The 20,163-nt window shown below is 61.3% G+C and overlaps 9 protein-coding genes across 9 annotated transcripts; 3 read left to right on the forward strand and 6 right to left on the reverse strand.

The window, feature by feature from the left end:
- Nucleotides 1-873: 873 nt before the first annotated feature.
- On the reverse strand, nucleotides 874-1,584 carry THITE_156402 (uncharacterized protein; the record flags this gene model as incomplete). The annotated part of the gene is made up of 2 exons (XM_003656031.1): nucleotides 874-1,231; nucleotides 1,541-1,584. The coding sequence occupies 2 exons, from the start codon at nucleotides 1,582-1,584 to the stop codon at nucleotides 874-876; spliced, it is 402 nt and encodes a 133-aa protein (XP_003656079.1).
- A 1,058-nt stretch (nucleotides 1,585-2,642) lies between these two features.
- Nucleotides 2,643-4,560, forward strand: THITE_156403 (uncharacterized protein; the record flags this gene model as incomplete). Its single annotated transcript, XM_003656032.1, has 5 exons — nucleotides 2,643-2,891; nucleotides 3,571-3,766; nucleotides 3,835-3,960; nucleotides 4,092-4,195; nucleotides 4,276-4,560. 5 exons carry the CDS (start codon nucleotides 2,643-2,645, stop codon nucleotides 4,558-4,560), a joined length of 960 nt encoding a protein of 319 aa, XP_003656080.1.
- Nucleotides 4,561-4,609: 49 nt separating this feature from the next.
- On the forward strand, nucleotides 4,610-5,209 carry THITE_156404 (uncharacterized protein; the record flags this gene model as incomplete). The annotated part of the gene is made up of 2 exons (XM_003656033.1): nucleotides 4,610-4,765; nucleotides 4,910-5,209. 2 exons carry the CDS (start codon nucleotides 4,610-4,612, stop codon nucleotides 5,207-5,209), a joined length of 456 nt encoding a protein of 151 aa, XP_003656081.1.
- Nucleotides 5,210-6,939: 1,730 nt separating this feature from the next.
- Nucleotides 6,940-9,244, reverse strand: THITE_2120465 (glycosyltransferase family 55 protein). Its single transcript, XM_003656034.1, has one exon. The coding sequence runs from the start codon at nucleotides 8,813-8,815 to the stop codon at nucleotides 7,130-7,132; it is 1,686 nt and encodes a 561-aa protein (XP_003656082.1). The 5' UTR covers nucleotides 8,816-9,244; the 3' UTR covers nucleotides 6,940-7,129.
- An 870-nt stretch (nucleotides 9,245-10,114) lies between these two features.
- THITE_2120466 (uncharacterized protein) lies at nucleotides 10,115-11,427 on the forward strand. Its single transcript, XM_003656035.1, has one exon. The coding sequence runs from the start codon at nucleotides 10,368-10,370 to the stop codon at nucleotides 11,280-11,282; it is 915 nt and encodes a 304-aa protein (XP_003656083.1). The 5' UTR covers nucleotides 10,115-10,367; the 3' UTR covers nucleotides 11,283-11,427.
- A 79-nt stretch (nucleotides 11,428-11,506) lies between these two features.
- THITE_2052787 (uncharacterized protein) lies at nucleotides 11,507-13,136 on the reverse strand (the record flags this gene model as incomplete). The annotated part of the gene is made up of 2 exons (XM_003656036.1): nucleotides 11,507-12,825; nucleotides 12,866-13,136. 2 exons carry the CDS (start codon nucleotides 13,134-13,136, stop codon nucleotides 11,507-11,509), a joined length of 1,590 nt encoding a protein of 529 aa, XP_003656084.1.
- A 1,740-nt stretch (nucleotides 13,137-14,876) lies between these two features.
- On the reverse strand, nucleotides 14,877-15,948 carry THITE_2053867 (uncharacterized protein; the record flags this gene model as incomplete). The annotated part of the gene is made up of 2 exons (XM_003656037.1): nucleotides 14,877-15,021; nucleotides 15,113-15,948. 2 exons carry the CDS (start codon nucleotides 15,946-15,948, stop codon nucleotides 14,877-14,879), a joined length of 981 nt encoding a protein of 326 aa, XP_003656085.1.
- Nucleotides 15,949-16,646: 698 nt separating this feature from the next.
- THITE_2031888 (glycoside hydrolase family 3 protein) lies at nucleotides 16,647-16,829 on the reverse strand (the record flags this gene model as incomplete). Its single annotated transcript, XM_003656038.1, has 1 exon — nucleotides 16,647-16,829. A coding segment is annotated over one exon (183 nt), but the record flags the coding sequence as incomplete, so codon positions are not given.
- Nucleotides 16,830-18,373: 1,544 nt separating this feature from the next.
- THITE_2091253 (uncharacterized protein) lies at nucleotides 18,374-19,615 on the reverse strand (the record flags this gene model as incomplete). Its single annotated transcript, XM_003656039.1, has 1 exon — nucleotides 18,374-19,615. The coding sequence occupies one exon, from the start codon at nucleotides 19,613-19,615 to the stop codon at nucleotides 18,374-18,376; it is 1,242 nt and encodes a 413-aa protein (XP_003656087.1).
- Between the last annotated feature and the right edge of the window lie 548 nt (nucleotides 19,616-20,163).

Here is a 20,163-nt window from a genome sequence, read left to right on the forward strand (position 1 = left end):
TCCGGGCGGCGCGGCCGCAAAACTTTGTTGGCCGCAGCTGAGATGCAAACATGCAGCCTGAGAGGGCGAAGGGCTGCGGGCGGAGCGACTTCATAGGGCGGCAGGATCAGATGCCAGGCGGGAAGGATCCGCTCGGCATTGGCGGACAACGGCGATCGATCACGCAAAGCAAGGAGTGAGATTGGAGCTGATTGTTGGCTGATTACTGTGCAGCAACACGGATGGAGATGCGTGGCGCGACTCGTGAGATCAAGAGGTCGATTGAAAGCTAACTCACTTTCTAGCAAAACAGCATCAAAAAGGAGCGGAGGAGGTAGAAAACAGAAAGGAAAAAATTGAAAAAAAGGAAGAAAAAAGAAATGAAATGAAATGAAAAAAAAAAAGGCAACACGAAGAAAAAAAACATCGAAGCTAAGGAGGGGAAGCAGAAAAAAGGAGAATAACAGACAAGTCGTCTCTCATCCCAAACCCTTCCCAGCGTGCAGTGATGCAGACTTCCGAATCTATTCCCACATTCCATTTCGTTCCCTCGTGGTGACTCGTGTTCGTCTAAAGGAGTGTGCGCCCTCCGATGGGCCATCCAAGGTTCAGCAACGCACCGCGCCCCCTCTCATTGCGCCGTCTCGAAGAAATGAGAGGTCGAAGTGGCGGCGATACATTGATTGCAGCCATGTCCAAAGAAAAAAGAGAAAAAAAAAAGAAGAAGAAGAAGAAGGCTCTATTTTCGAGACGGTCAGCCAGCTGACGATGGGGATGATGATGAGGGAGGAGCAGAAAGGGAACCAGCAGCTTTGGCGGGCACGTACCGTCAAGGAGTGCAATCCAGGCGCGTCGTCCAGGTCCAAGTCAGAGTTCTCCGGATGGCCGCCCGCTCTACTGGTAGTTGATGTAGTTGAGCATCTCGCACTCCGGGCGGCGGCAGTAGCCAGGGGCGTAGGTGAACTCGGCGCGCGGGCGGTGGATGCGGTCGTTGTACTTGCAGGAGCCGTACTTGTGGCGGGTGTAGATCTCGCACGAGTAGGGCACCCTCTCGATGTCCTCGTGGCCGCACTCGTCGTAGCGGGTGATGTGCCAGTTGCACATGTTGGATGGCGACGACCGAAGGATGATGGTTTCGTGGTTGGCTGCTTGCTGAGGGCTTCTGGTCTCGGGGACCGGATGGGATGGCTGGGGGACGATGACGGACAAGATATATGTGTCCGGTTGTCGTTGACGCTGATGAATTGGTTCTCTGTTTTCACGGCGATGGGTACAGGAGCGCGGTGAGCACCGATGAGGTGAGAAGGTTGGAAAGGGTCAGCGAAGGGCTGTGATGATGTTGATATCTCAAGTTGATGTGTTGTCGAGGCCGTCTTCCTTCGGCGTCCGTCGAGCCTCTTTTATACACGACGGCGACAAGGAGGGAGCAAAGGAAACCGGCGCTCTGACTCAACCTAGGGCTGGAGAGCCCAACACCGGACGGGGATGGAGGCAACTGACCAACAAGCCATGACGGGCAGAGGGTGCAGGCAGAGGCCGATGTTGAGTGCTACAGTTCTACAACAGGAACTGCGCGTAGGTGGCCGCTGCTGTGGGGACCTGCATGCAGCAGCGCCTCTGACCGATGATGAACCAGCGTGCTGGGATCCAGGCAGAGAGTTATGTTGTAGCTACGTACATGCAGAAGTTGGGTACCTGGTGTCATGCGGTTCGCTAATGCGTACTTGTATACGTACATTACAACAACCGCCTGGCAATGCGCCGTTGGACTAACTTTTGTCAGTTGGACGCTAGCGTGCGGCAAGCGCAGATCGGCTGCAGCCGCAGGTCCCCTTTCTGTCCTCGGCCCCCCTCCCCCCCACAACACGGAAGGCCTGGGATCTGTTCCGTGGGCGTTGGTCGGCCGCGAGGTGTCCTCACTATCACCGGAGATGGATAGTCGCGCGTATTTAAGCGCCGGCCCGCACCTTCGGCTCCGGGTTGGCGCCCCCTGATTGGCACGCTCCCGAACCCCCCGGGCCGGCCCCGCCGGTCTCTAGGAGGACTGGCACCCCCCCCCCCCCCCCCCCCCCTATTTCTCAATTCCGCAAGAGAGGGCGAGCGGTGACACAAAGCAAACAAGCGAGCCGACGAACGTTGCCTGAGGAGGGAGGTGCCGATAGGGGCATCTTTCGGACAACCCCTGATCGCAGAGCCCATAGGCCCGTCATCGAGCAGCAGCCCGCCTAGGTACTGGCGTCATCGGCATGGCGTGCATACATTCGTGACTCTGTCGGCCGCTGCTATCGCGGCCTAGCCCGTCCAGAGCCTGGCCAAGGGTCTCCGCCGCCCGAACACCCCGGAACTACCTAACCGGCCAATCCACCGGCCACCCCTGGCTAGTCGCTCTGCTGTGTCACACTAACAAGCGCGCATAGGCGCGCTGCGCTGATTCTCAGCCTTAGCAACCGATTAATTACTGACTCTAACGGTAAGAGACGTTAGGGACCGAGCAGGAAAAGGGGGCGCCGTGCACGGGATGGGTAGATTGCTCGTCGTCTCCGTCCTCGGCTCCCGGGCTCCTGCCACGGACGAAGCAGTGACCCTGCTGCGTCACGCCTTGTTGAACTTGGTAGAAGGTACTCTTGCCGGGTCCAGTACATGTTCAATGATTGAACACCATCATGCAAGGCCGCTGCATACGGGGACCTGGCAGCTACGATACCCGGGGCACGCAGAGCAAGGCTCAGCCGGTGATTCGTTCGATGGCCCGCAACACTCCCGGGCATGTGGATGCAGGAACCGGCAATCGTTACATCATCCGTAGGCTCACACCGGGGCCCATCAGCCTCTTTGATTCGGCCATCGACCGCTGTTGTGCCCCGGGCGAGCCCGACGCATCTAACGACGTTAAGTCGCATGGACGTGGGACGGTAGGCCACGGGTACTAGTTGTTGCCTCCATTTCCTGCCTACCTGCACCGACTTGGGCGACGAGTCCCGCAACTCCTCAAGGCTAGAACCATATCACGGTGCATTAGGCCTACCATCACACCCACCATCGCTAGCAACACGAGGCATTGCCGTCGACTTCTCAAGGGGTGACTCTTCCCAGGCAGGGAGGCGGCTCGGTCAATATCAAGGCATCAATCATACGCCGTTGGTTCTAACTTGCATCGACTAGAGTCGGGCTGTGTGCACTCGGCAGTCTGCCTGGGCGCCGACGCGGTCAACGGAGCATCTTGTTGCTGCTCCCGTGCTAGACTATGGGGTCATTCATCCCATCTAAGCCCGGGCCTCTGTTTTGGCCGCAGGACTCGCCCGACGATTTGGAGGCCAATCGATGCCGTGGCTGAGCACCTCACCTTCTGCAAGGCGGTCACTAACACGCGAAAGTCGGACTCCGGTGTTCATTTTTTTTTTTTTTTTTTTTTCAAAATTGGGCATCAACCCGGCCTTGCTAATGCGCCCAACCGGGACGCTCAATGACTCAAGAAAACGACGAGGCAGTCAACAATTGATTTTTGCCTGGCGATGGTTGTGCGATGGTGAACTGCTGGACAGACGACGGGACAACATGCAGACAGGCTCCCCTCCGGGATTGGCCAATTAGCCGCCCACCGCCACCCCCGCCAACAGAGCAAAAAACTCGGAGCACGCCGGCGAGCTGCAAGCGTCGCTGGTTTGTGATCGGCTCTGCAAGCCGGTGCCCCCGCTCGAACTCGGAGAGGCCGCGCGCGGGTTCCAGTTGTTTGCGCTGCAAGCGGCGTCTGGCGCGCAAAGGCAGTCCTCTCACGGCCTCCCCGGCTGTCAGCGCGGCTGGGATTGACCTCGCGGCCGCAGCGGCGCGAACGTGTCGCCGATCGACTCGCGTTAGCCGCTTCCGGCAGTGTTCTAGAAGGGAGGGAACGCCCTCCCGACCGCTGCGACCGCTGTGGCGTCCACTATCGCGCCGATCACGGCATGTTTGACTCCCTGGCGCCCCGCATGCCGGCGAACTCGGGTGAGACACGGTGATGCAGAAGAGGCGGCAGCGACCAACCGGGAGACGGCGGAGTGAACTCCGGGCCCGGGACGTGGAATGCTTCTATGCTTCTAGAAGTGCACCACGGCGCCACCTGACTTGTTGCGCAGGGAAGCAACACAAACACCTCGGCGCTTGCCCCTGCCCGCCGCCCACCCCGACACCACCGCTCATTGTCCATTGTCCTGAAGAATCGCCGGCGCGATTCGGCACCGTGTGTGGCTTCTTTTGCCAATTGTTTGATTCTCCGTCTGACAGCACACTCGTCCTGAAACCGGCACGGGAGCGCGCCAGCGCCTCCCCGCGAGCCGCTTGCTCTCCTGCATCCCATCTCCACTCTGCTTTGCGCCTTGGGCGTCGTCTGTTTCTCCCTGGTCCTCATCAACCGGTCAGTTGCAGGTCCAATCCGCATGCTTCTCCTTCTTCAGCAGTGCCAAGCAGCCAGCCATTGACAACGAGCACTTCGTCGCCGAGAACCCGGAGCGCGCGCGCGACCGGGAGAAGCTGACCAAACACGGCAAGCGTATGGGCGTGCTGGACGATGCCTTTGAGCCCAAATACACCAACAAGTCTCCTTGAGCCGACCCTCGGGGCCACCTCGGCGCACCCGACGGGCGATCACAAGCGGATGACCGATTTGCAGAAGAAGGTCGCCCAGGTCGGCGGCTACCGGCAGCTCGAGGCTCAGCACGAGGCCAAGGTCGGCGCTTGGAATGGCCGTCATGAACTCCTGAAACATGGATCTATGAAGGAAATGACCATCCTTCTGGCTATTGGGGATAATGTGCTGGCGATTTGACTAGTCGCTCGCTTGCCGTTCACTAATGGGCACCCTGATATACAAACCTGGGCACAACCAACCGTGTCACAAAATAAATGCCCAATTCAGGGACAGAAAGCTATATCATGACGCTCACGGTACGTTTAGGCCCAAAGTCGCCGCCGCCACCGTCGTCGGTGGCGCCGCTGGCCGGGGGAAGAGGGCGCGGGAAACGTCCGGGTGGCGGTGGGATATGCGGTCGACCTCGACCCTTATATGCCAGTACAGAGGACTACCGGCCAGCACGGCGTCGTCGTCAGCGGGGCCAAAAGCCCCCAAAAACCTTGCTGCGTGTTGTTGCAGGTTGATACCGCGGACAGCGTCATCACCTCGAAAATCCACTCGGTTACGGTGATGGGCAGCCTGCGGCTGGCGCTGTCCAGGTGCCGTCGCTGGAAGCCTGATTGACAGCAGCGGCCTTGGAGCGGCCCGGTTTGTCCTGCTTCCTGACGTAACTTGGGATTTGACTGTGTCGCAGCCTGCACCACCCACCATTGACTACCTATGCAGGCAGTCTCGGGCTTGCCTCGCGCAGGACGAGGCTCCCTATGACTATCTGCCTGAACGTTTGCTAAGATCCTAAGCCCCTCGCAGCGTGTGTGGCAGGAAAGAGGAACTCGGAAGAGCAACGCCAGTCCGAGACAGCTGGTTGTTTGATCCCCCAAAGAGTATCCCCTCCGGTGGAGAGTCGCGGTGGGTTATAAGACGCTGAAGTACGGGTTGTTGCCGTCGGAATGCGGTGCCGGCTGGTGAGCGCCGCCAGCGTTCTCTGTAATCCTCGCGGTGATCCCTGCCGGCCAGACACTGATTCTGGAAACCTTTATTTAGTCAAGGCCAATTCGGTCGGTGTAGCTCGTCCACTGTCCTGACTGCCCCCCTCCCACCCTCGGGCCCAGAGCTGCGAGCAGTTATATCTCCCTGAGCACCAGGAGTGCTGGAATGTGCAGCAAGCAAAGTAACGTCCCCCTTTGCCTCTCCCACACCAAAGGTGGCCTCCTTGTTGAGCGGGCGGTCCACGCCGTAGCACCTGAGCAGGTGCTCCCGTCCGGGGATCTCGTACTCGTAACGTCGCTTCGTCCTCGCGGACGGGGATGACCCTACCGAACAAAGCCACCTTGTCCTCCACCTCGAAGCGACTCGGCCGTCTCTGTATCTCACGCTCCGCGAGCGTAGGGCTCGAGGGAGGGAACGGAGGGGGCGGTCGGGAGAGTTGGACTCGCCGTTCATGGCCCAGACCGCTGCGACACCGGTGAGCGCCCAGGAAGATGCTTTGCCTCGGGGGAAGTGCGCGCGAAGCGTTCGGGGGCTGGCAGAGGCGGCTGGTGCAAGTTCGGCTGGGCTTTGGCGGAATCCGGAGTGGCCATGGCGGATGGGGGGCGTGGGAGTCGGGAATCTCGATTGAGGACGAATGTCGGTGTCCTCTTCGCGCACAAGACTTGGCAGACAACGGTGCGGCTTCGCAAACGGAGGGGTACGGTGGCTCGATCCTGTTCCGATACCTCAGTGTTTCCGCTCACACGAGCGACCAAGGAGCGGACAGGGACGCAGAGTGCACGGTAGGGGAGCGATATATCAGCACTGTGCGGCGGGAGATTGCGGGCTCAGGGCCTTGGCTCGAAGAAGATGTTTACAGTGTTACCGTTCCGCTGGATTGCGTCAACATTGCTTTGGGAAACAGAAAGTGGCTTGGAGTTTATCGGGACGAGGATGGAGGCCTTTGGGAAGGATGGATACCTACACGGGTTCCTGTTACTTGAGCACGAGGACTGGGGTAATTTGCCCCGATGATCGATTGCTGCCCAAACGCCGAGCTTGATTATTTCTCTTTGGGTCCGAAACGCCACGGTCCCTCGTCTCCAGCAATTGCGAGCCCCCCCCCTCCCCCCCCCCCCCCCCCCCCCCCCCGGGCCTCCAAGATGCAGCGGGTGGGTGATCCCAGGTCCGGTCACCGTCACCGGTCGTGTCAGAGCGCAAGTCTGAGTCTAAACCCGGGTCCGAGGCGAGACCGCCTCTGCCGTTTGATGCTCAGTTAGCGTTTTCCGCAGGTAAACCCGAGTGCTGCCAAGTCAGTCACTAATTAACATTAATCCCGGAGAAAGGGGCTGATCACCAGGGTCAGCTTCACATCCCTTGCTGTCTTCCAACCAACGACTGCTGTTGGTATTCATTGTCGTTCAGTCTCTTAATTATCTTTTAAAAACTACCAGCTCTGAACTCTTCAGAGCAGACATTGTACTTTTTTTATTTGCATGCAAAAACTCTGGCGTGTTGATGAGTGTAACAAAGCGAAAGCTGCGCGGAATATTAAAACCAGAAGTATCGCAGCGCTCACTCCCGGTGCACATCCCCATTCACCTCCTGCCCGACAGCGGCATCCACCAAGCCAAACGCGCTGAGCGTCTGCCCTTCCTTGCCACCCGTTGTCGATTTCAACAACAGTTCCCTGACAAACACAGCCATATCGAGGTCCTCCAGCGCGGGGTATATCCTGGGACAGGGCAGGGCGCCGTCGGCGAAGCGGACCATCTCCTCGCGCAGCTCGGCGATGGCGCCGCCGCCGCCGTCATTGTCCTTCTCCTTGTCCCTGTCCCTGTCCCTGTCCCTGTCCTCGTCGGGCGCCGAGCGGTACGCGGCCAGGCCGTGGTAGATGCAGCCCAGGCCGGCGGCCCACATGCCGCGGATGTGGTGCTCGTCCGAGGCGCGGTGGAAGTGCGGGTTGATGGTGCGCACCTGGAGCACGCTGACCGGTCGGTCGAGCGCACGGGGCGGCCGGTCGGGGGCGGGCTTGCGGTGATTGGTGGGTAGGACTGTGCTGCGGTTGTCGTCGTTCTTCTTATTGCCGATTGTGCGGCCGTTCGTCTGGCCCGGCGGCTCCGGCTCCGGTTCCGAGAGCGGCAGGAGATGTCCCCGCTCGAGCAGGTCGACGAAGTGAAACGGCTCGATGGCGTAGCCGGCGGCGATCCGGAGCTTGAGCGCCAGGCCCATGGTCATGGCGTGCTCGCCGGCGTTGGCCGTCGTGACGAAAGGACATTCAGCGTCGGCGCCGAGGGCCGTCGCTGCTGACGGCCGGCCCCGGCTCGCAGCAAAAACGCGGTTCAGCCACGGGTTGACGATGCGCGAACACCTGCCCTCGGCCACGTTCTCGTAGCGGCCGTCCTGGCGCAGCTTGGGCTTGGACGCCCACTTCAGGCGCACCATGGTGTGCTCGATCTCGGGGTCGCGCGACATGGCGAAGCCGGCGGCAAAGGCCCTGCAGTACTCGTTGACGGACCCGGCGTTGAAGTTGTCGGCGTCGACGAAGCCGATGTAGCGCCGCTCGGGGCAGAGGGCTGCGGCAAGCGCGATGCCGAGCAGCATGCCCTCTCCCTTGCCGTGCTGTATGGTGCCGTCGGTCGGGTCCAGCAGCTCCGGCAGGCCAGCCGCCCGGAATGCAGCGGCCGCTCGGGCGTCCTTCTGGTGGATGGCGACCACCTGTCTTCCGTAGCCGCCGAATTCCTCGAGCATCGCTACCTGCTGGAGGTAGGGGTCGGCAGACGGCCGCCGGGGGCAGTTGGAGACGAGGATGACCACGCAGGGGGCGGGGATGGCGGAGATGACGTCCCGGACGACGGAGAGCTCCTCGTCCTTGCTGGGGACGACCACGGCCATGTTCGACAAGACGTGGCCCAGCGTCTCGTCGGAGAAGCAGATGGTGCTCTTCCCGGCAGCGCTGTTCGTGGTTGGCTGGCCCTCGCGGTAGGCGTCGAGTTCGACGACGCGAACCTCCTCGGCGATGCGCAGCAAGCCGAAGTTGTGGCTTCTGGAGGGAGCCGTCAGTCGCATCTTGCCGGACCGTGTTGCAGAAGGTCTTGTTCGGTAGCGGTAGCATTGGTTCCCGAGCCCGGGCCGGTTGAAAGGTGCGGTCCGAGCAGTGTGTGCCAGGCTGGGGATTTGCGGGAAGGAGGATGACGATGGCGCCCATGTTGGCCCGGCGTGGCTTGCTGGCAGAGGCGAGCTCAAGAGGGTGGCTGACATGGCGGCGGCGGTTCAGACGAGAGGCTGAAAATGAAATGGCGACGAGGAGGAAGAAAGAAAGAAAGAAAGAGAGAGAAAGCCAGGGGCGGCCACATCGCCGTCACCTCCTGGCCGTCGGTCCCAAGCAGAGCCAACAGAAAGGCACACGACAGTCCGGCTGCATGACTGCGGCACAAAGCCACGGGCAAGCCGTCCCAAGGCTGGAGCAAAACGGGGGCCGCACGACAGCAGTGCGAAAAGCCGCACGCGAGCAAGCGGCCGCCCGATTTATCCTGATGTCGGCGGACCCGTGGCGGCGGCACGCTAGCAAGCTTGGCTGCAGCAGCCCAGCCACGATTCCTGACTTCCCAGACTTTTTTTTCCAGAATTTCCTGGCTTGCTTTACGGCGCTTTGCGCGGGAAAGTGAGCCTGGCCGTTCCTGTGAGCTCTGTGTTTGGACTGCGCTGGGGGACTGCGCTGGGCTGGCTGGCCGTCTTCGGAGGCTCATTGGCTCAACGCTGACGTCGCTGAGTGCCACGGCTGCACCAGCTGCGGCAGTATTATAACTAATTTATCTGGCCATCTACATACACACAGTGCCACGAAATCGCAGTCCGCGCTGCCTGGTGGGATCAAGGGTCGAACCATTTGGCCCCCTTTGGCCCGTTTGGCCCAGTTCGACGCGGGGCCGAACCGCTGCGGGGCATGTTCTGATGTTCAGTTGAACTTGGTGTTCAGGGTCTAACTCGAGATGGAGCATCCCGGTCTCTGCGAGCCCCACAGGATTGCCCAGACAGGCCAGGTGCAGCAGCGTGCATGCCACCCCATTCCCCATTCTTCGACCATCAAGGAGTCCAGACCGGCAGGAGCTGCTCACAACGAGTGTACACAGTATCACGTCGCACACGGCTCTGCGTACTGCCAAGTGGTTGTCAGCGTCGGTGGGAAGGTGGGCAGAGGCGGGATTTTCCTATGGGTTTCCCGGTGTCCCTCCTCAGAAGAGAACGGGCTGGCAGGCTTACACACACGACAAGAGCTACACTAAATAATAACTGCAGAGGCAGCAGGGTTAGGGCTGTTGGGTCAGGCGACGTCGATGCAAGATCGCCGATGAATCGGTCGCGTGCCAAGCCGGCTCCGGAGCGACTTGCTGCCCAATAACAGCGCGAGCCAAAAGCCACAGTGGGCCGCAGGGCGCCGCTGTGGGGCGCTCGGGGGAATCTTTGGGAGAAACGGCCGGGTCGGCCCCGCTCGGCGCAACAGCACCCCCGGAGGCGCACGGCAGCGCACGGCAGCACTCGGCAGCACTGGTCAGCCCGCCGGCCGTGGCGTCCATTGCGCCGCCGATTTTGTAGCGGGCACTGCCCCGACATTCGTCATGTCTGGCGCGGCAGAGGAAAGGATGGCGCGGGCGAGGATGGACATAAAAGGCGGCGTCACCCATTCCCGCTCCCACTTCCATGCAGCAGACCACACCACACCAGCCGTCTTGGAAGCAACAGTTCCCATTCAAAGAACAAGCCATCGCCATCACCACTTTCGCTCACCCTCCAACATCCCACAGACATCACCATGACCACCACCACCACCACCACCACACCGAAAACGAAAACAATCCTCTTCCTCGGCGCCACCGGCGGCGTGGCCCTCGCAACCCTCCGCCGCGCCCTGGCCGCCGGCCACACCTGCATCGCCCTCTGCCGCACGCCCGCCAAGCTGACCGCCTGCTTCCCCGACAACACGCCCCCGGCCAACCTGCGCCTCGTCCAGGGCGACGCCCACGACGCGTCCACTCTCGAGCGCTGCCTGCTCCTGCCCCCGGCGGACGCGGATGCGGAGAACAACGGCAACAGCAACGGCCCCGTCGCCGTCGTCGACGCCATCGTCTTCTCCATCGGCGCCCGGCCCACCCTGCGCGGCATCTCCGACCCGCACGTGTGCGAGGCCGGCATGCGCGCCCTGCTCGACGCCCTGCGCCGCTGTCGCGCCCGGGCCAACTCCAACTCCACATGGACGCCCCCTCGCCTGGTGGTCGTCAGCACGACCGGCATCAGCGCCCACCAGCGCGACGTGCCGCTGCCCATGCTGCCGCTGTACAGGCTGCTGCTGCACACGGCGCACGAGGACAAGCGGGCCATGGAGCGGCTCGTCATGGACACCACTGCGACGACGACGACGAGGACGAGGAGGAGCAGCGCGAGAGGGGAGGAAGAAGAAGAACCGCAGGCGGAAGAAGGGGATGGACCGGAGGACAACGACCGGCCGCTGGTCGACTGGACCCTCGTGCGCGGCAGTCTCTACACCGACGGGCCCGCCACCGAGGGGCGCGTCAGAGTCGGCATGGAGGATCCCGTCCGCGGCGTCGTGCACAGCCGCGCCGTCGGGTACACCATCAGCCGCGAGGACGTGGGCAAGTGGGTGTGGGAGAACTGCCTTTGCGCGGATGACGGCAAGTGGGTGGGCAAGGCGGCGACGATTACTTACTAGCTGTTTTTTTTTTTTTTTTTTTTTTTTTTTTCTCTTCCCTCTTTCCCATTCCCCTTTCTGTCGCTCTTGACTGTACTTTTGCGTTTGATTAGATGGTTGTGTTGTTGTTCAGTTCTCTGCATTACTGACGTTAATCATTACGAACTTATAACTTAAAAATCAGTCACGTCTCCAGTGACATAACTCATCTTCGCGTTTTCCACATCACCCCGTACTATCCCCACCTAGCCCGATCCGCCCCAGTCCTCCGGCATCAGCCCGTCTCCGCCCTGCGCACCGCCCTCCCTCTCGCACAACCACACCCTCACCCCGCCCTCCGCCCCCGTCCCATCGCTCTCACAAACCATGCCGGCCCGCACCACGCCCCTCCCCCTCCTCCACTCGGCCACCCGCTCCCTCACCGCCCTCACCAGCGCCGCCACCTTGCCCAGCACAGGCTGCTCGCTGTGCTCCCAGGCGCACAGCTCGCCGCCCACGTCGCGCACCACCGTCCCCGTCCCCGTCCCCGTCCCCGTCCCCGTCGCCGCTGCCCCTTCCGCTTCCGCTTCCCCGCGGCGAGGCCGGAACAAAAACACCCCGCCCTCGTGCCGCGCCTCGTACAGCTGCGCCCGCCGCGCAAAGTACACTTGCGCCAGCGCGGTGAGCGGTCGCGGCCCCACCGTGCGCGCGTTGTATGTTTTGATTTCCACTAGCCAGGACGGGGGGATGGGGCGGCCGGCGTGGTGGATTAGGAGGGTTGGGCTGGTTGCGGTTGTTCTTGTTTCTGTTGTTGTTGTTGGTGGTGGTGTTTTGGAGAGGGTGGGGGTGGTTGCTGTTTTCTTAGGCAAGGTGGTGGTGGTGGTGGCGGCAGCGGCGAAGGCTTTGCTGTCGCCCGGGTCGTCGAGCGTGAGGGCCGCGAAGCCGGAGATGTGGGTTGAGGCGGCGCGCTTCTTCTGCCGGGGCGGCGGCCGGCCGCGGAGGCGTGCCTGGTTGTGCTTGCTGCCGCATCTGGCTGGCGCCGCTGGCTGCGACTGGGTCTGCGATTGGGGCGGCGGCGGCGGCCGGGCGTGGTCGTCGCCGTTGCAGGAATAGGCGTCCACCTCGGACTGGACGACGTACTGCAGCCCGCCGAAGCGGTAGGCCACGACGCGGTGGTGGCTGGCGCTATGCCGCAGCACCGGGTCCTCTTCGGCGCCATGCCGGCACGTCTCCCGCTCGAAGCCACCGCCGTAACCCGGGCGGAACGCCAGCGCCGGGTCGTCGCTCCATCGCGAGAGCAGCAGGGTGCGCCCCCGCAGCTCCAGCTCGAATCGCATCGCCTGCCAGCTCGTATTTCGAAGCATCTCGTACAGCTTGCTCAGGTTGCCGGCGTTGCTGATCACGTCGACCGCCTCCATGTCGAATGTGGGCTGCATCAGCTCGACGGACCGCAGTAAGGGCTCGAACTGGAACGTGTATCGTGGGAAGTCGCGCCGTAGGGGGCCATTGTGGTCGTCGCGTGGCAGCTCCAGGGGCCCGGTCGGGGGCGTAAACCGGGGAGGGATTCCTGATGACCAAGTGTCAGCTTTTTGATGTCTACCGAGCGAACAATTGCATACACGCACCTGGCACGGCGATCTCGCCGCCGCAAACCTTGTTGAAGCTAGCAAGCTCCCTTTCCTGGGCGATGCCGACGAAGTTGTCCTCGCTCTCCGGCGCCAGACTCGCGACATCCACCAGCTCTTGACGGTGCCGGCTGAGCCCACGGTGCAGCTCGTCGAGTCTAGTGCGCCGGACCGCGGCGTGGTCTGAGTCTGAATGAAGATACTGACATATCCCGATCCGCAGGTACCAGCAATTCGGACCGTGCCTGCATTTCTTGCCGAAAGGCGCCATTTCGTCGGCGTTGGCTTGAAGTCTCTCGTTCTTCACTCTTCAAGTAAGCATTCAATAGTGGGTGCATGATGGTACCTCGATGGGGATTTGAACGAAAGATATTGTAGCATGTGAACGGCTGACCAGTTCGCATGGTCCGCGGGCCGTGACTCAGAGCCTCGTCCTCCTTATATTCGCCAAATGGCTCTTGTTCTTCTGTCCCGCATTATGCTCTCGCCTTGACTGGCTGGCTGCCTGTAGGCCAACCAACGCGAGGCAGACGGCTGCGTCCTTGGCCCAGAAAACGAGCCGCGAATCAGGGAGGCATACACGGCTTCCCCCGAGGCAAACAGCGACGGCTGCGCTGAGGCCCACCGCCCGTTCGGGGCGGTGCATATGAGAAGAGAGACTTGGAAAAAAAAAAAAAAAAAAAAATGATTGGGCCACCACGTGGCTCATACGTGGCGTGCATATGGTTGCCCGGCTGTGAGTCGAGCCAGTTATCTCACTATTCAAATCGACTCACCAGCATGCAGGCATGTAGGGAATGTCCGAGTTGATAGGTACTTCCCCATAGTTACACAAACTTCCGACAGCTGCCAGGTCGAGCACCGATGCCTCCTCCATGCCCGGAAACCAGTCTAGTTGAACAAGTGTCCTGGTACCTGTTTCAAGCCGAGGACAGCAGCATGCTGGATACAGCCTCCAGTTCGCTCGAGTGAGGAACCCTGTCAAAGAACTGCTGGATAGAGTTGTCGGCCTTGTCGGCCTCTTCCAAGCCCGCAACCTAGGCCGTGTCTATCAGAGTTAGTAATGCAAGTATCCCAGACAACGGCAGGCCGGGACGGTCTCTCAGTGGTCCGGCCGGACAACGGCCAGCGCTCCTCGGTGTGGACACCCCGTATGTGTCGTAAGCATGTCCATGGCCAGAGTTGTAGCTCTCCTCGTGACATATACCTTCGTGAGACCTTCGTGCACACAAAAGTCAGCCAATAGCCAGCATGGAGTACACTGTTAGAATTTGGGTTATTCTGGTGTGTTCCTCGTCATATGCTCTGGATATGACAGCCATTGAACCATTTGTCCGGTCTTAGCCTCCCCCCGCTTTGTCGCCCGCCACATACCGACCTCCAAAAACCAAGAACGTCTCGAGGCATGAGCTAATAACACCCTGCCCGTTTGATTCAATAGTTCAAAGGTCCTTGAGCCGTTGGTTGATAGTTGGGTAACAGCTTGACCCTCGAGCTGCTCGAAGTGCCACCCGCTCCTACCCTCTGAGCCGTATCACCACCGCTCCTGCCTTTTTAAACCGCTGAAACTTCGGAGCTACCTACTCGTGAAGAATAAGCGGCTCATTGCTCGTAAGCCAGAGGAAGACGGCTTGCCGAAGTGAGCTAATAACACCCCGCTGTGGGATGCAGGCACAGGAAGACAACTGCATAGATGATGCTACTGATGATGATGGAGATGGTGGGGCAGAGATGGTGGTGGAGAGGTGGGTGGATGGATGAACCCGAGGTCGGTGGGCCAGGTCACGTGGGCCCCGAATCCTCATACACCCCGCTTATGGAGTTCGGCCTTGCGCGGCTAACACAGAGCCCCCCTACGAGCTCCTATATGCGAAGTCAATGTGCCGCAATCCAACATTGCTATTCCACGATTGGCTCATGACGCTTTTATTCTTTCCCTAGCCAACGCACTGAAGCAGACGTGTAGCTCCCTGTCCAGGCTAATCCATAGCACCAAGCCTCAATCCCCGCCTCAGTCCTCCCTCTCGGGCGCCCTCAGATCGCCGCCCCTCTCCATCAGGTCGTGCCGCTCGCCGTCGTCGACCAACTCGACGCCGACCACATCGCGTCTCTCCTGCGCATCAATCCTCACCCCAGCACACCGCGCCACAAACTCGCTATGCAGGTGATGTCAGCCATTCTGTTTCCAGATTATCAGGGGCATGGAAGGCGCTGGGGGTATCTCTCCCGAGCGCAGCCATGACGCACCACAGCATCTCCTCGGCGCGCTCCGCGTTGGCGCTCAGACTGTGATTGTCGCCCTCAAAGACCTGCAGCATCCGGTCCCCGTTGCCATACATGTGCCACAACCGCTGCGAGCAGCCCACGCCGAGGGTATTGTCGCCGCTGCCGTGCAGCAGCAGCACGGGGCGCGGCGGCAGCCTCGCGATGCCCTCGGCCTCGGCGGTCTGGCTGGCGACGGCGGCGCAGCCGACCACGCGCGCGTCCTCGGCGGCGGCGGTGAACACGACGGCGCTGCCGAACGACCAGCCGACCAGCACGAACCGGTCGAGGCCGTACAGGTCGCGCAGGTAGGCCATGGCCGCCTTGGCGTCGGCCACGCAGGGCGCCGCGCGCGCGGGGAAGCGGTAGTCGAGCCGCAGCGTGGGGATGCCGCGGCCGAGCGTGGCCAGCTTGCACGCGAGCGAGAGGTAGATGGAGCTGGGGCCGGTGACGCCGCCGCCGGCGCCCGAGAGGAGGATCGCGGCGGTGCGGTGGTGGTGCGGCGGCAGGGCGGCGGCCGGGCGCTGGGACTCGGTCGCCGTACTACCCGTGCCCGCGCCCCGCGAGGCCGAGGGAGGAGGTGGAGGAGGAGGAGTGCCGGTGCCGCCGCTGCCGGCGGTGAAGATGTCGGGCGGCAGGTGCAGGAAGCCCGGCGCGAAGCCGCCGTGCGCGTCGTCCACCTCGATGCTGATCGGCTCGACGTGGCCCGTCTTGTGCGTCACGCTCTCGAGGCGCGAGAGGTGCGGCGGCTTGGCCAGGCCCGAGTAGCTGTGGATCGAATGCGGCCGCAGCGGCGGGTGCGGCTGCAGGGTGGCGGCCATGTTGATGCTGGGGATGGTAAGTAATGGGGATTTCTTACATTTGAATGCAGAGAGGCGCTTGTTGACGAGGTGCAGGCGCATGGGAAGCGGGTGGTTGTGCGGGAGGGCGGGCAGCGGTCATATGAATAATGAGTGCGGGTGAGGATGGGGGGTGATGTCACTCGGACGACGTCCTCGTCATGCAGACAACGATCAGCAGACAATGGCGCGGAACCCCGCTGAAGGACCAGCCGGGACCGGGACCACGCTGATTGTCCGAAATTGTGAGGTGCAGCTACTTGGAATGGCTGGAACTGCTTTTCCTGCGCAATATCCGAGTGTACACTGGGGGCTGGTGATCTCGGGCCCTTGGCCATGTCGACGCCCGGGCGGCCGTCTGCGACTGTGAATTGGGGGTTGGAGCTGTGGAAATGATGCGGCGGGTTCAGACGCCCGGCCTGTCTTCGAGACATTGTGAGCCCGCGATATCGCCACGTCTGACGCAGAATCTCGCGGGTTTAAGTAAGGTACCGTTCTCACTGCAGTGAAAGCCATCCACTTTGTTGCAGCTACGTTTGCGTCAGAACTAGTGCCGACCACCCCAGGTTTCTCAAGGCTGGGCTGGAGTGCTCACGCAGTCATGATCCCAACGGGATCGGAACCACGCAGCAGGTGCTGCCACGCGGCAAGGTAGATCTCGCGGAGCGTGCGGCCGCGGAATCACTGGATACAAAGTGCTTGGGGCAGGCCCCCACCCCGTGCTTCTGGATGCCGTTGCCGATGACGGCGGCGAGCTGGCCCAACAGCAACGGGTTTTCGCTGAAGCACTCAAAGTTCCGTCCGCCCCAAGGGTCTCGGTGGATGCTGACGGTTGGGCCGAGGACGACCTGCGTGCTTTTGAGTCTGGTTTCGTGCGGGACTTGCTCTCACATCCGGTCGAGGAGCTGAACGTCGCAGGTCGAGGCGAAGCAGGCGGTGCTTGGGAAGCAGGCAGTTGTCACCTCGCCATTGAGGGCATCGGATTGTCGGATGCCGTTGATGGAGTCGGCCACAGTTCTCCAGCACCACTTCGACGCATCCCGACATATATGCAGAGCACAACTTGGGCTTGTGGAGCCAGCCTTCTCAAGCAAGCCGGCGGCGGGCGAACAATTGGCGGTTCTTGGAATGATTGTGCGCTTGTGCCTCCGAGCGTCTGCGATTCGGCGGTTGAGCTTCGCGTCGGCAAAGGGAAAACGCAGCCTACACTACAGATAGCTTTTGACATGCCTGGGATGTGGCTTGACCCTTATCATCTATCGCTCAGGTAGAGACTAGTTTACTAGCTGTCGAGATCGGCATCGTTGTTTCCATGTCTCCGTCTGACGTCGTTGATAGCATCGAAGAACAATTCTCTGAAGACTAACCCCCTGTGGCGAGGCAAATACCATAGGCCGTCTTTCTCCCTTATGGCAATGCATACCCCCAAAGGCCCGAATATGCCCATCGACTACTAGTGCCTGACTCGAGGTCAACCCCGGCAGTTGAGGGCGTTGCCTCTGGTTGTCAAACGGAACTGCCGAAGCCCACCGGAATATCCGCCATAAACGAAGATTTTGATGGTGACCTTCAACCGCCGGCTGCTCCTGCTTGGGGGTCTCGGGTAGTGCGCCGTCATGCTCTGATCAAGGACATCGCGGATGCTTTGCCCGGACGCCGAAGAACCTGCTGTACGTCTCGCCTGTTCGGTTTCCTCTCTCGCCAAGCCATGCGCGCCTCTTTTCTGATGAATCTTATTCCTTTTTTTTCTCTTCAGGTTGATCGGAATTGTTCTGCAAATAACCCCGCTCTCGTACGGTCCGTCCGTGGCGCAGCGGTGGCGGTGGCGGGCGAGATCTCCATGTGACTCCGGTCGAAGACGCTCTGCTTTGGAATCGCAGCCAGCTACCTGCTCAGCACCATTGAGCTGATTGTCGAGTCCCGTGTGCACCCGCGGGCTTTGCGGTGGCCCCGGCGAAGAACGTGGCGGACGAGTAGCAGGGTTCTTTTGTGTTGTGTATTGTCTGAAAGCTGTGCAATACCTACCTGGTAGTGATCACTTTTGAGGCCGCTTCTCGTTGCAGCTGTTGAGTGCGAAGATGGTGTTCACACCTGGTCGTGGTGAGTTGAAGGAGACCATAGAGCGATTATGCGATTGCCTCACAGAGCTAAGGTTGTAAGACTGGAACGGGGCTGCGGGAAAAAAAAAAAAAAAAAAAAAAAAAAAAAAAAAAAAAAAAAAAAAAAAAAAAAAAAAAAAAAAAAAAAAAAAAAAAAAAGAAGATATACAGTGAGTCGATCTCGGAGATCGAGGACAATGCCAAAGACCATAACTCGCCCGCAGCAAGTAAACACAGAATACGCAGCAGAAGAAGGAACCCCTAAACGCCTTGCAACGCGAAAGCCCTGACAATTGACCGTCAGCATCTCAAAGAACACCAGAAAGCCAGCTCAGAGCTCTCCTCCGCCTCCACCTCCCGGTATGCACGGGCGGAGCTCCAGCTCGCGTGCAATACAAGGGCACGCGGATAGGCCCGGCCTTCGCGATCATAGTGCGCCGCCACTCCCTCCACTCGTCCGCCTCGTTCCTGTCCTGCGCGGCCTGGTTGGGCGACCTGAGCCACGCGCGCGCGTAGTAGAGCCTGAACTTAATGACTTCCAGCAATGTCCACTGGTCGTGGATCTCGGACCGCACAACCATCGCCGGCGGTGCGTAGAGCAGCCAGACCGCATGCCGCGGGCTGGGCGGGTGCCACAGGGCCGTCCAGCCCGAGCCGTCCCCGGCAGCACCGTCGTGCCCTTCCTCGCCGCCGCCGCCGCCGGCAGTCGCACGCTGCCCCTCCCCGGCCTCCTCCTCCTCCTCCTCCTCCTTGTCGTCGTCGTCGTCGAGCACCACCTCCCACCCCACCCCACCCTCCAGCGCGCCCCTCACCCACTCCCACCCGGCCGCAGAAATCCTCACCACCTCCGCCTGCGTAGCATCCTGCCACGCAAGAAAACTCCACGCGCGCTCCCCGCCGGCAAGGCGCACGCGCACGCGGCTCAGCGCGGGGAACGCGGCGCGCAGCGCGTCGTGCAGCGGGGCCAGCAGCGCGCGCACGGTCGCCGTGTGCGGGCGCAGCAGCCGCAGCCAGCGGCTGCTGTCCCAGCGCAGGTCGAGCTCGAGGGTCTCGAGGTTGGGGCAGCGGGCGCTCAGCGCTTGGATCAGCAGCGACGCTGAGGCGGTGGCGGGACCGGCGGCAGCGCCGGGGCCGTCGAAGGCGGGGAAGGGCACGGCCAGGTGGCGGAGCAGGGCGGCGTTGCGGGGGCCGATGCGGTCGAGGAAGAAGCGGAAGAGCAGGTTGGTCTGGATCTGGTACGGGGCCTGGGAGGCGATGGCGGGCAGGGCGAACGAGTTGCGCGAGTAGAAGACGGCGCTGGCTTCCAGGTGCAGCCGGCGGCAGGTCAGGAAGAGCGGGACGAGGACGGAGGCGAGCGGGGCCGGCTCACGGTCGGCATCCGAGCCGCCCGCCTTCTGTTTCTCGCGGAAGATGCAGACCGGAGTTGTGAGCACGACGAGGTACTCGTAGATCTCGTTGCGGATCTCGCCGGGGACGCTGAGCAGAGGCGGCGGTCTCGTTGCCGCTTGCGGCTGCGTTGAGTGAGTTCTCGACCTTTTACGCCGGTCCATCGTGCTCACCGCGCCCGGGTTTGAATTGGACGAGGTTGAACGCAGAAGGAAGTCATCCGCAGAAGGACTGAAATGCGAGAGAATTAGCAGGACGCACCCCCGCACCCAGATGTTGTTTGGAAGACCGAGTGAGCAGCCACAATGCGACGGTGAGTTGGGCGAATTCGGGGAGGGGAGCGCCAAAAGGGGCTGCGAAATGAGGATATCCGAACACAACCAACGCAACAGTTCTCAAGTCCCAATTTGCTGATCATGTCGGCTGTTACATCTCGATGAATCGCTCAAATCTGTCACACGCGGTCTACGATGGCTGCCAGAATTCATCACGGAGCTGAGCCTTCCCCAGGCCCAGGACCAACAGAGGCAGCCCCCTGCTCATGCTGTCCAGCTGCCCAGCCGCCCCGGCAGAGATGGTGTCACAGGGACGGGTAAGCAGTGAGCGTCAAGGCGGGAGGGATCGGTGACAGCGTTACACCCACTAGTCCTGTGGAGGAACCAGTGCCTGGGCAGATTGATCCACCCGTCGATCAGCTGGGCACCAACTAACG

This window comes from Thermothielavioides terrestris, chromosome 4, assembly GCF_000226115.1.
Source record: "Thermothielavioides terrestris NRRL 8126 chromosome 4, complete sequence".
Classification (NCBI taxonomy): Eukaryota; Fungi; Ascomycota; class Sordariomycetes; order Sordariales; family Chaetomiaceae; genus Thermothielavioides; species Thermothielavioides terrestris.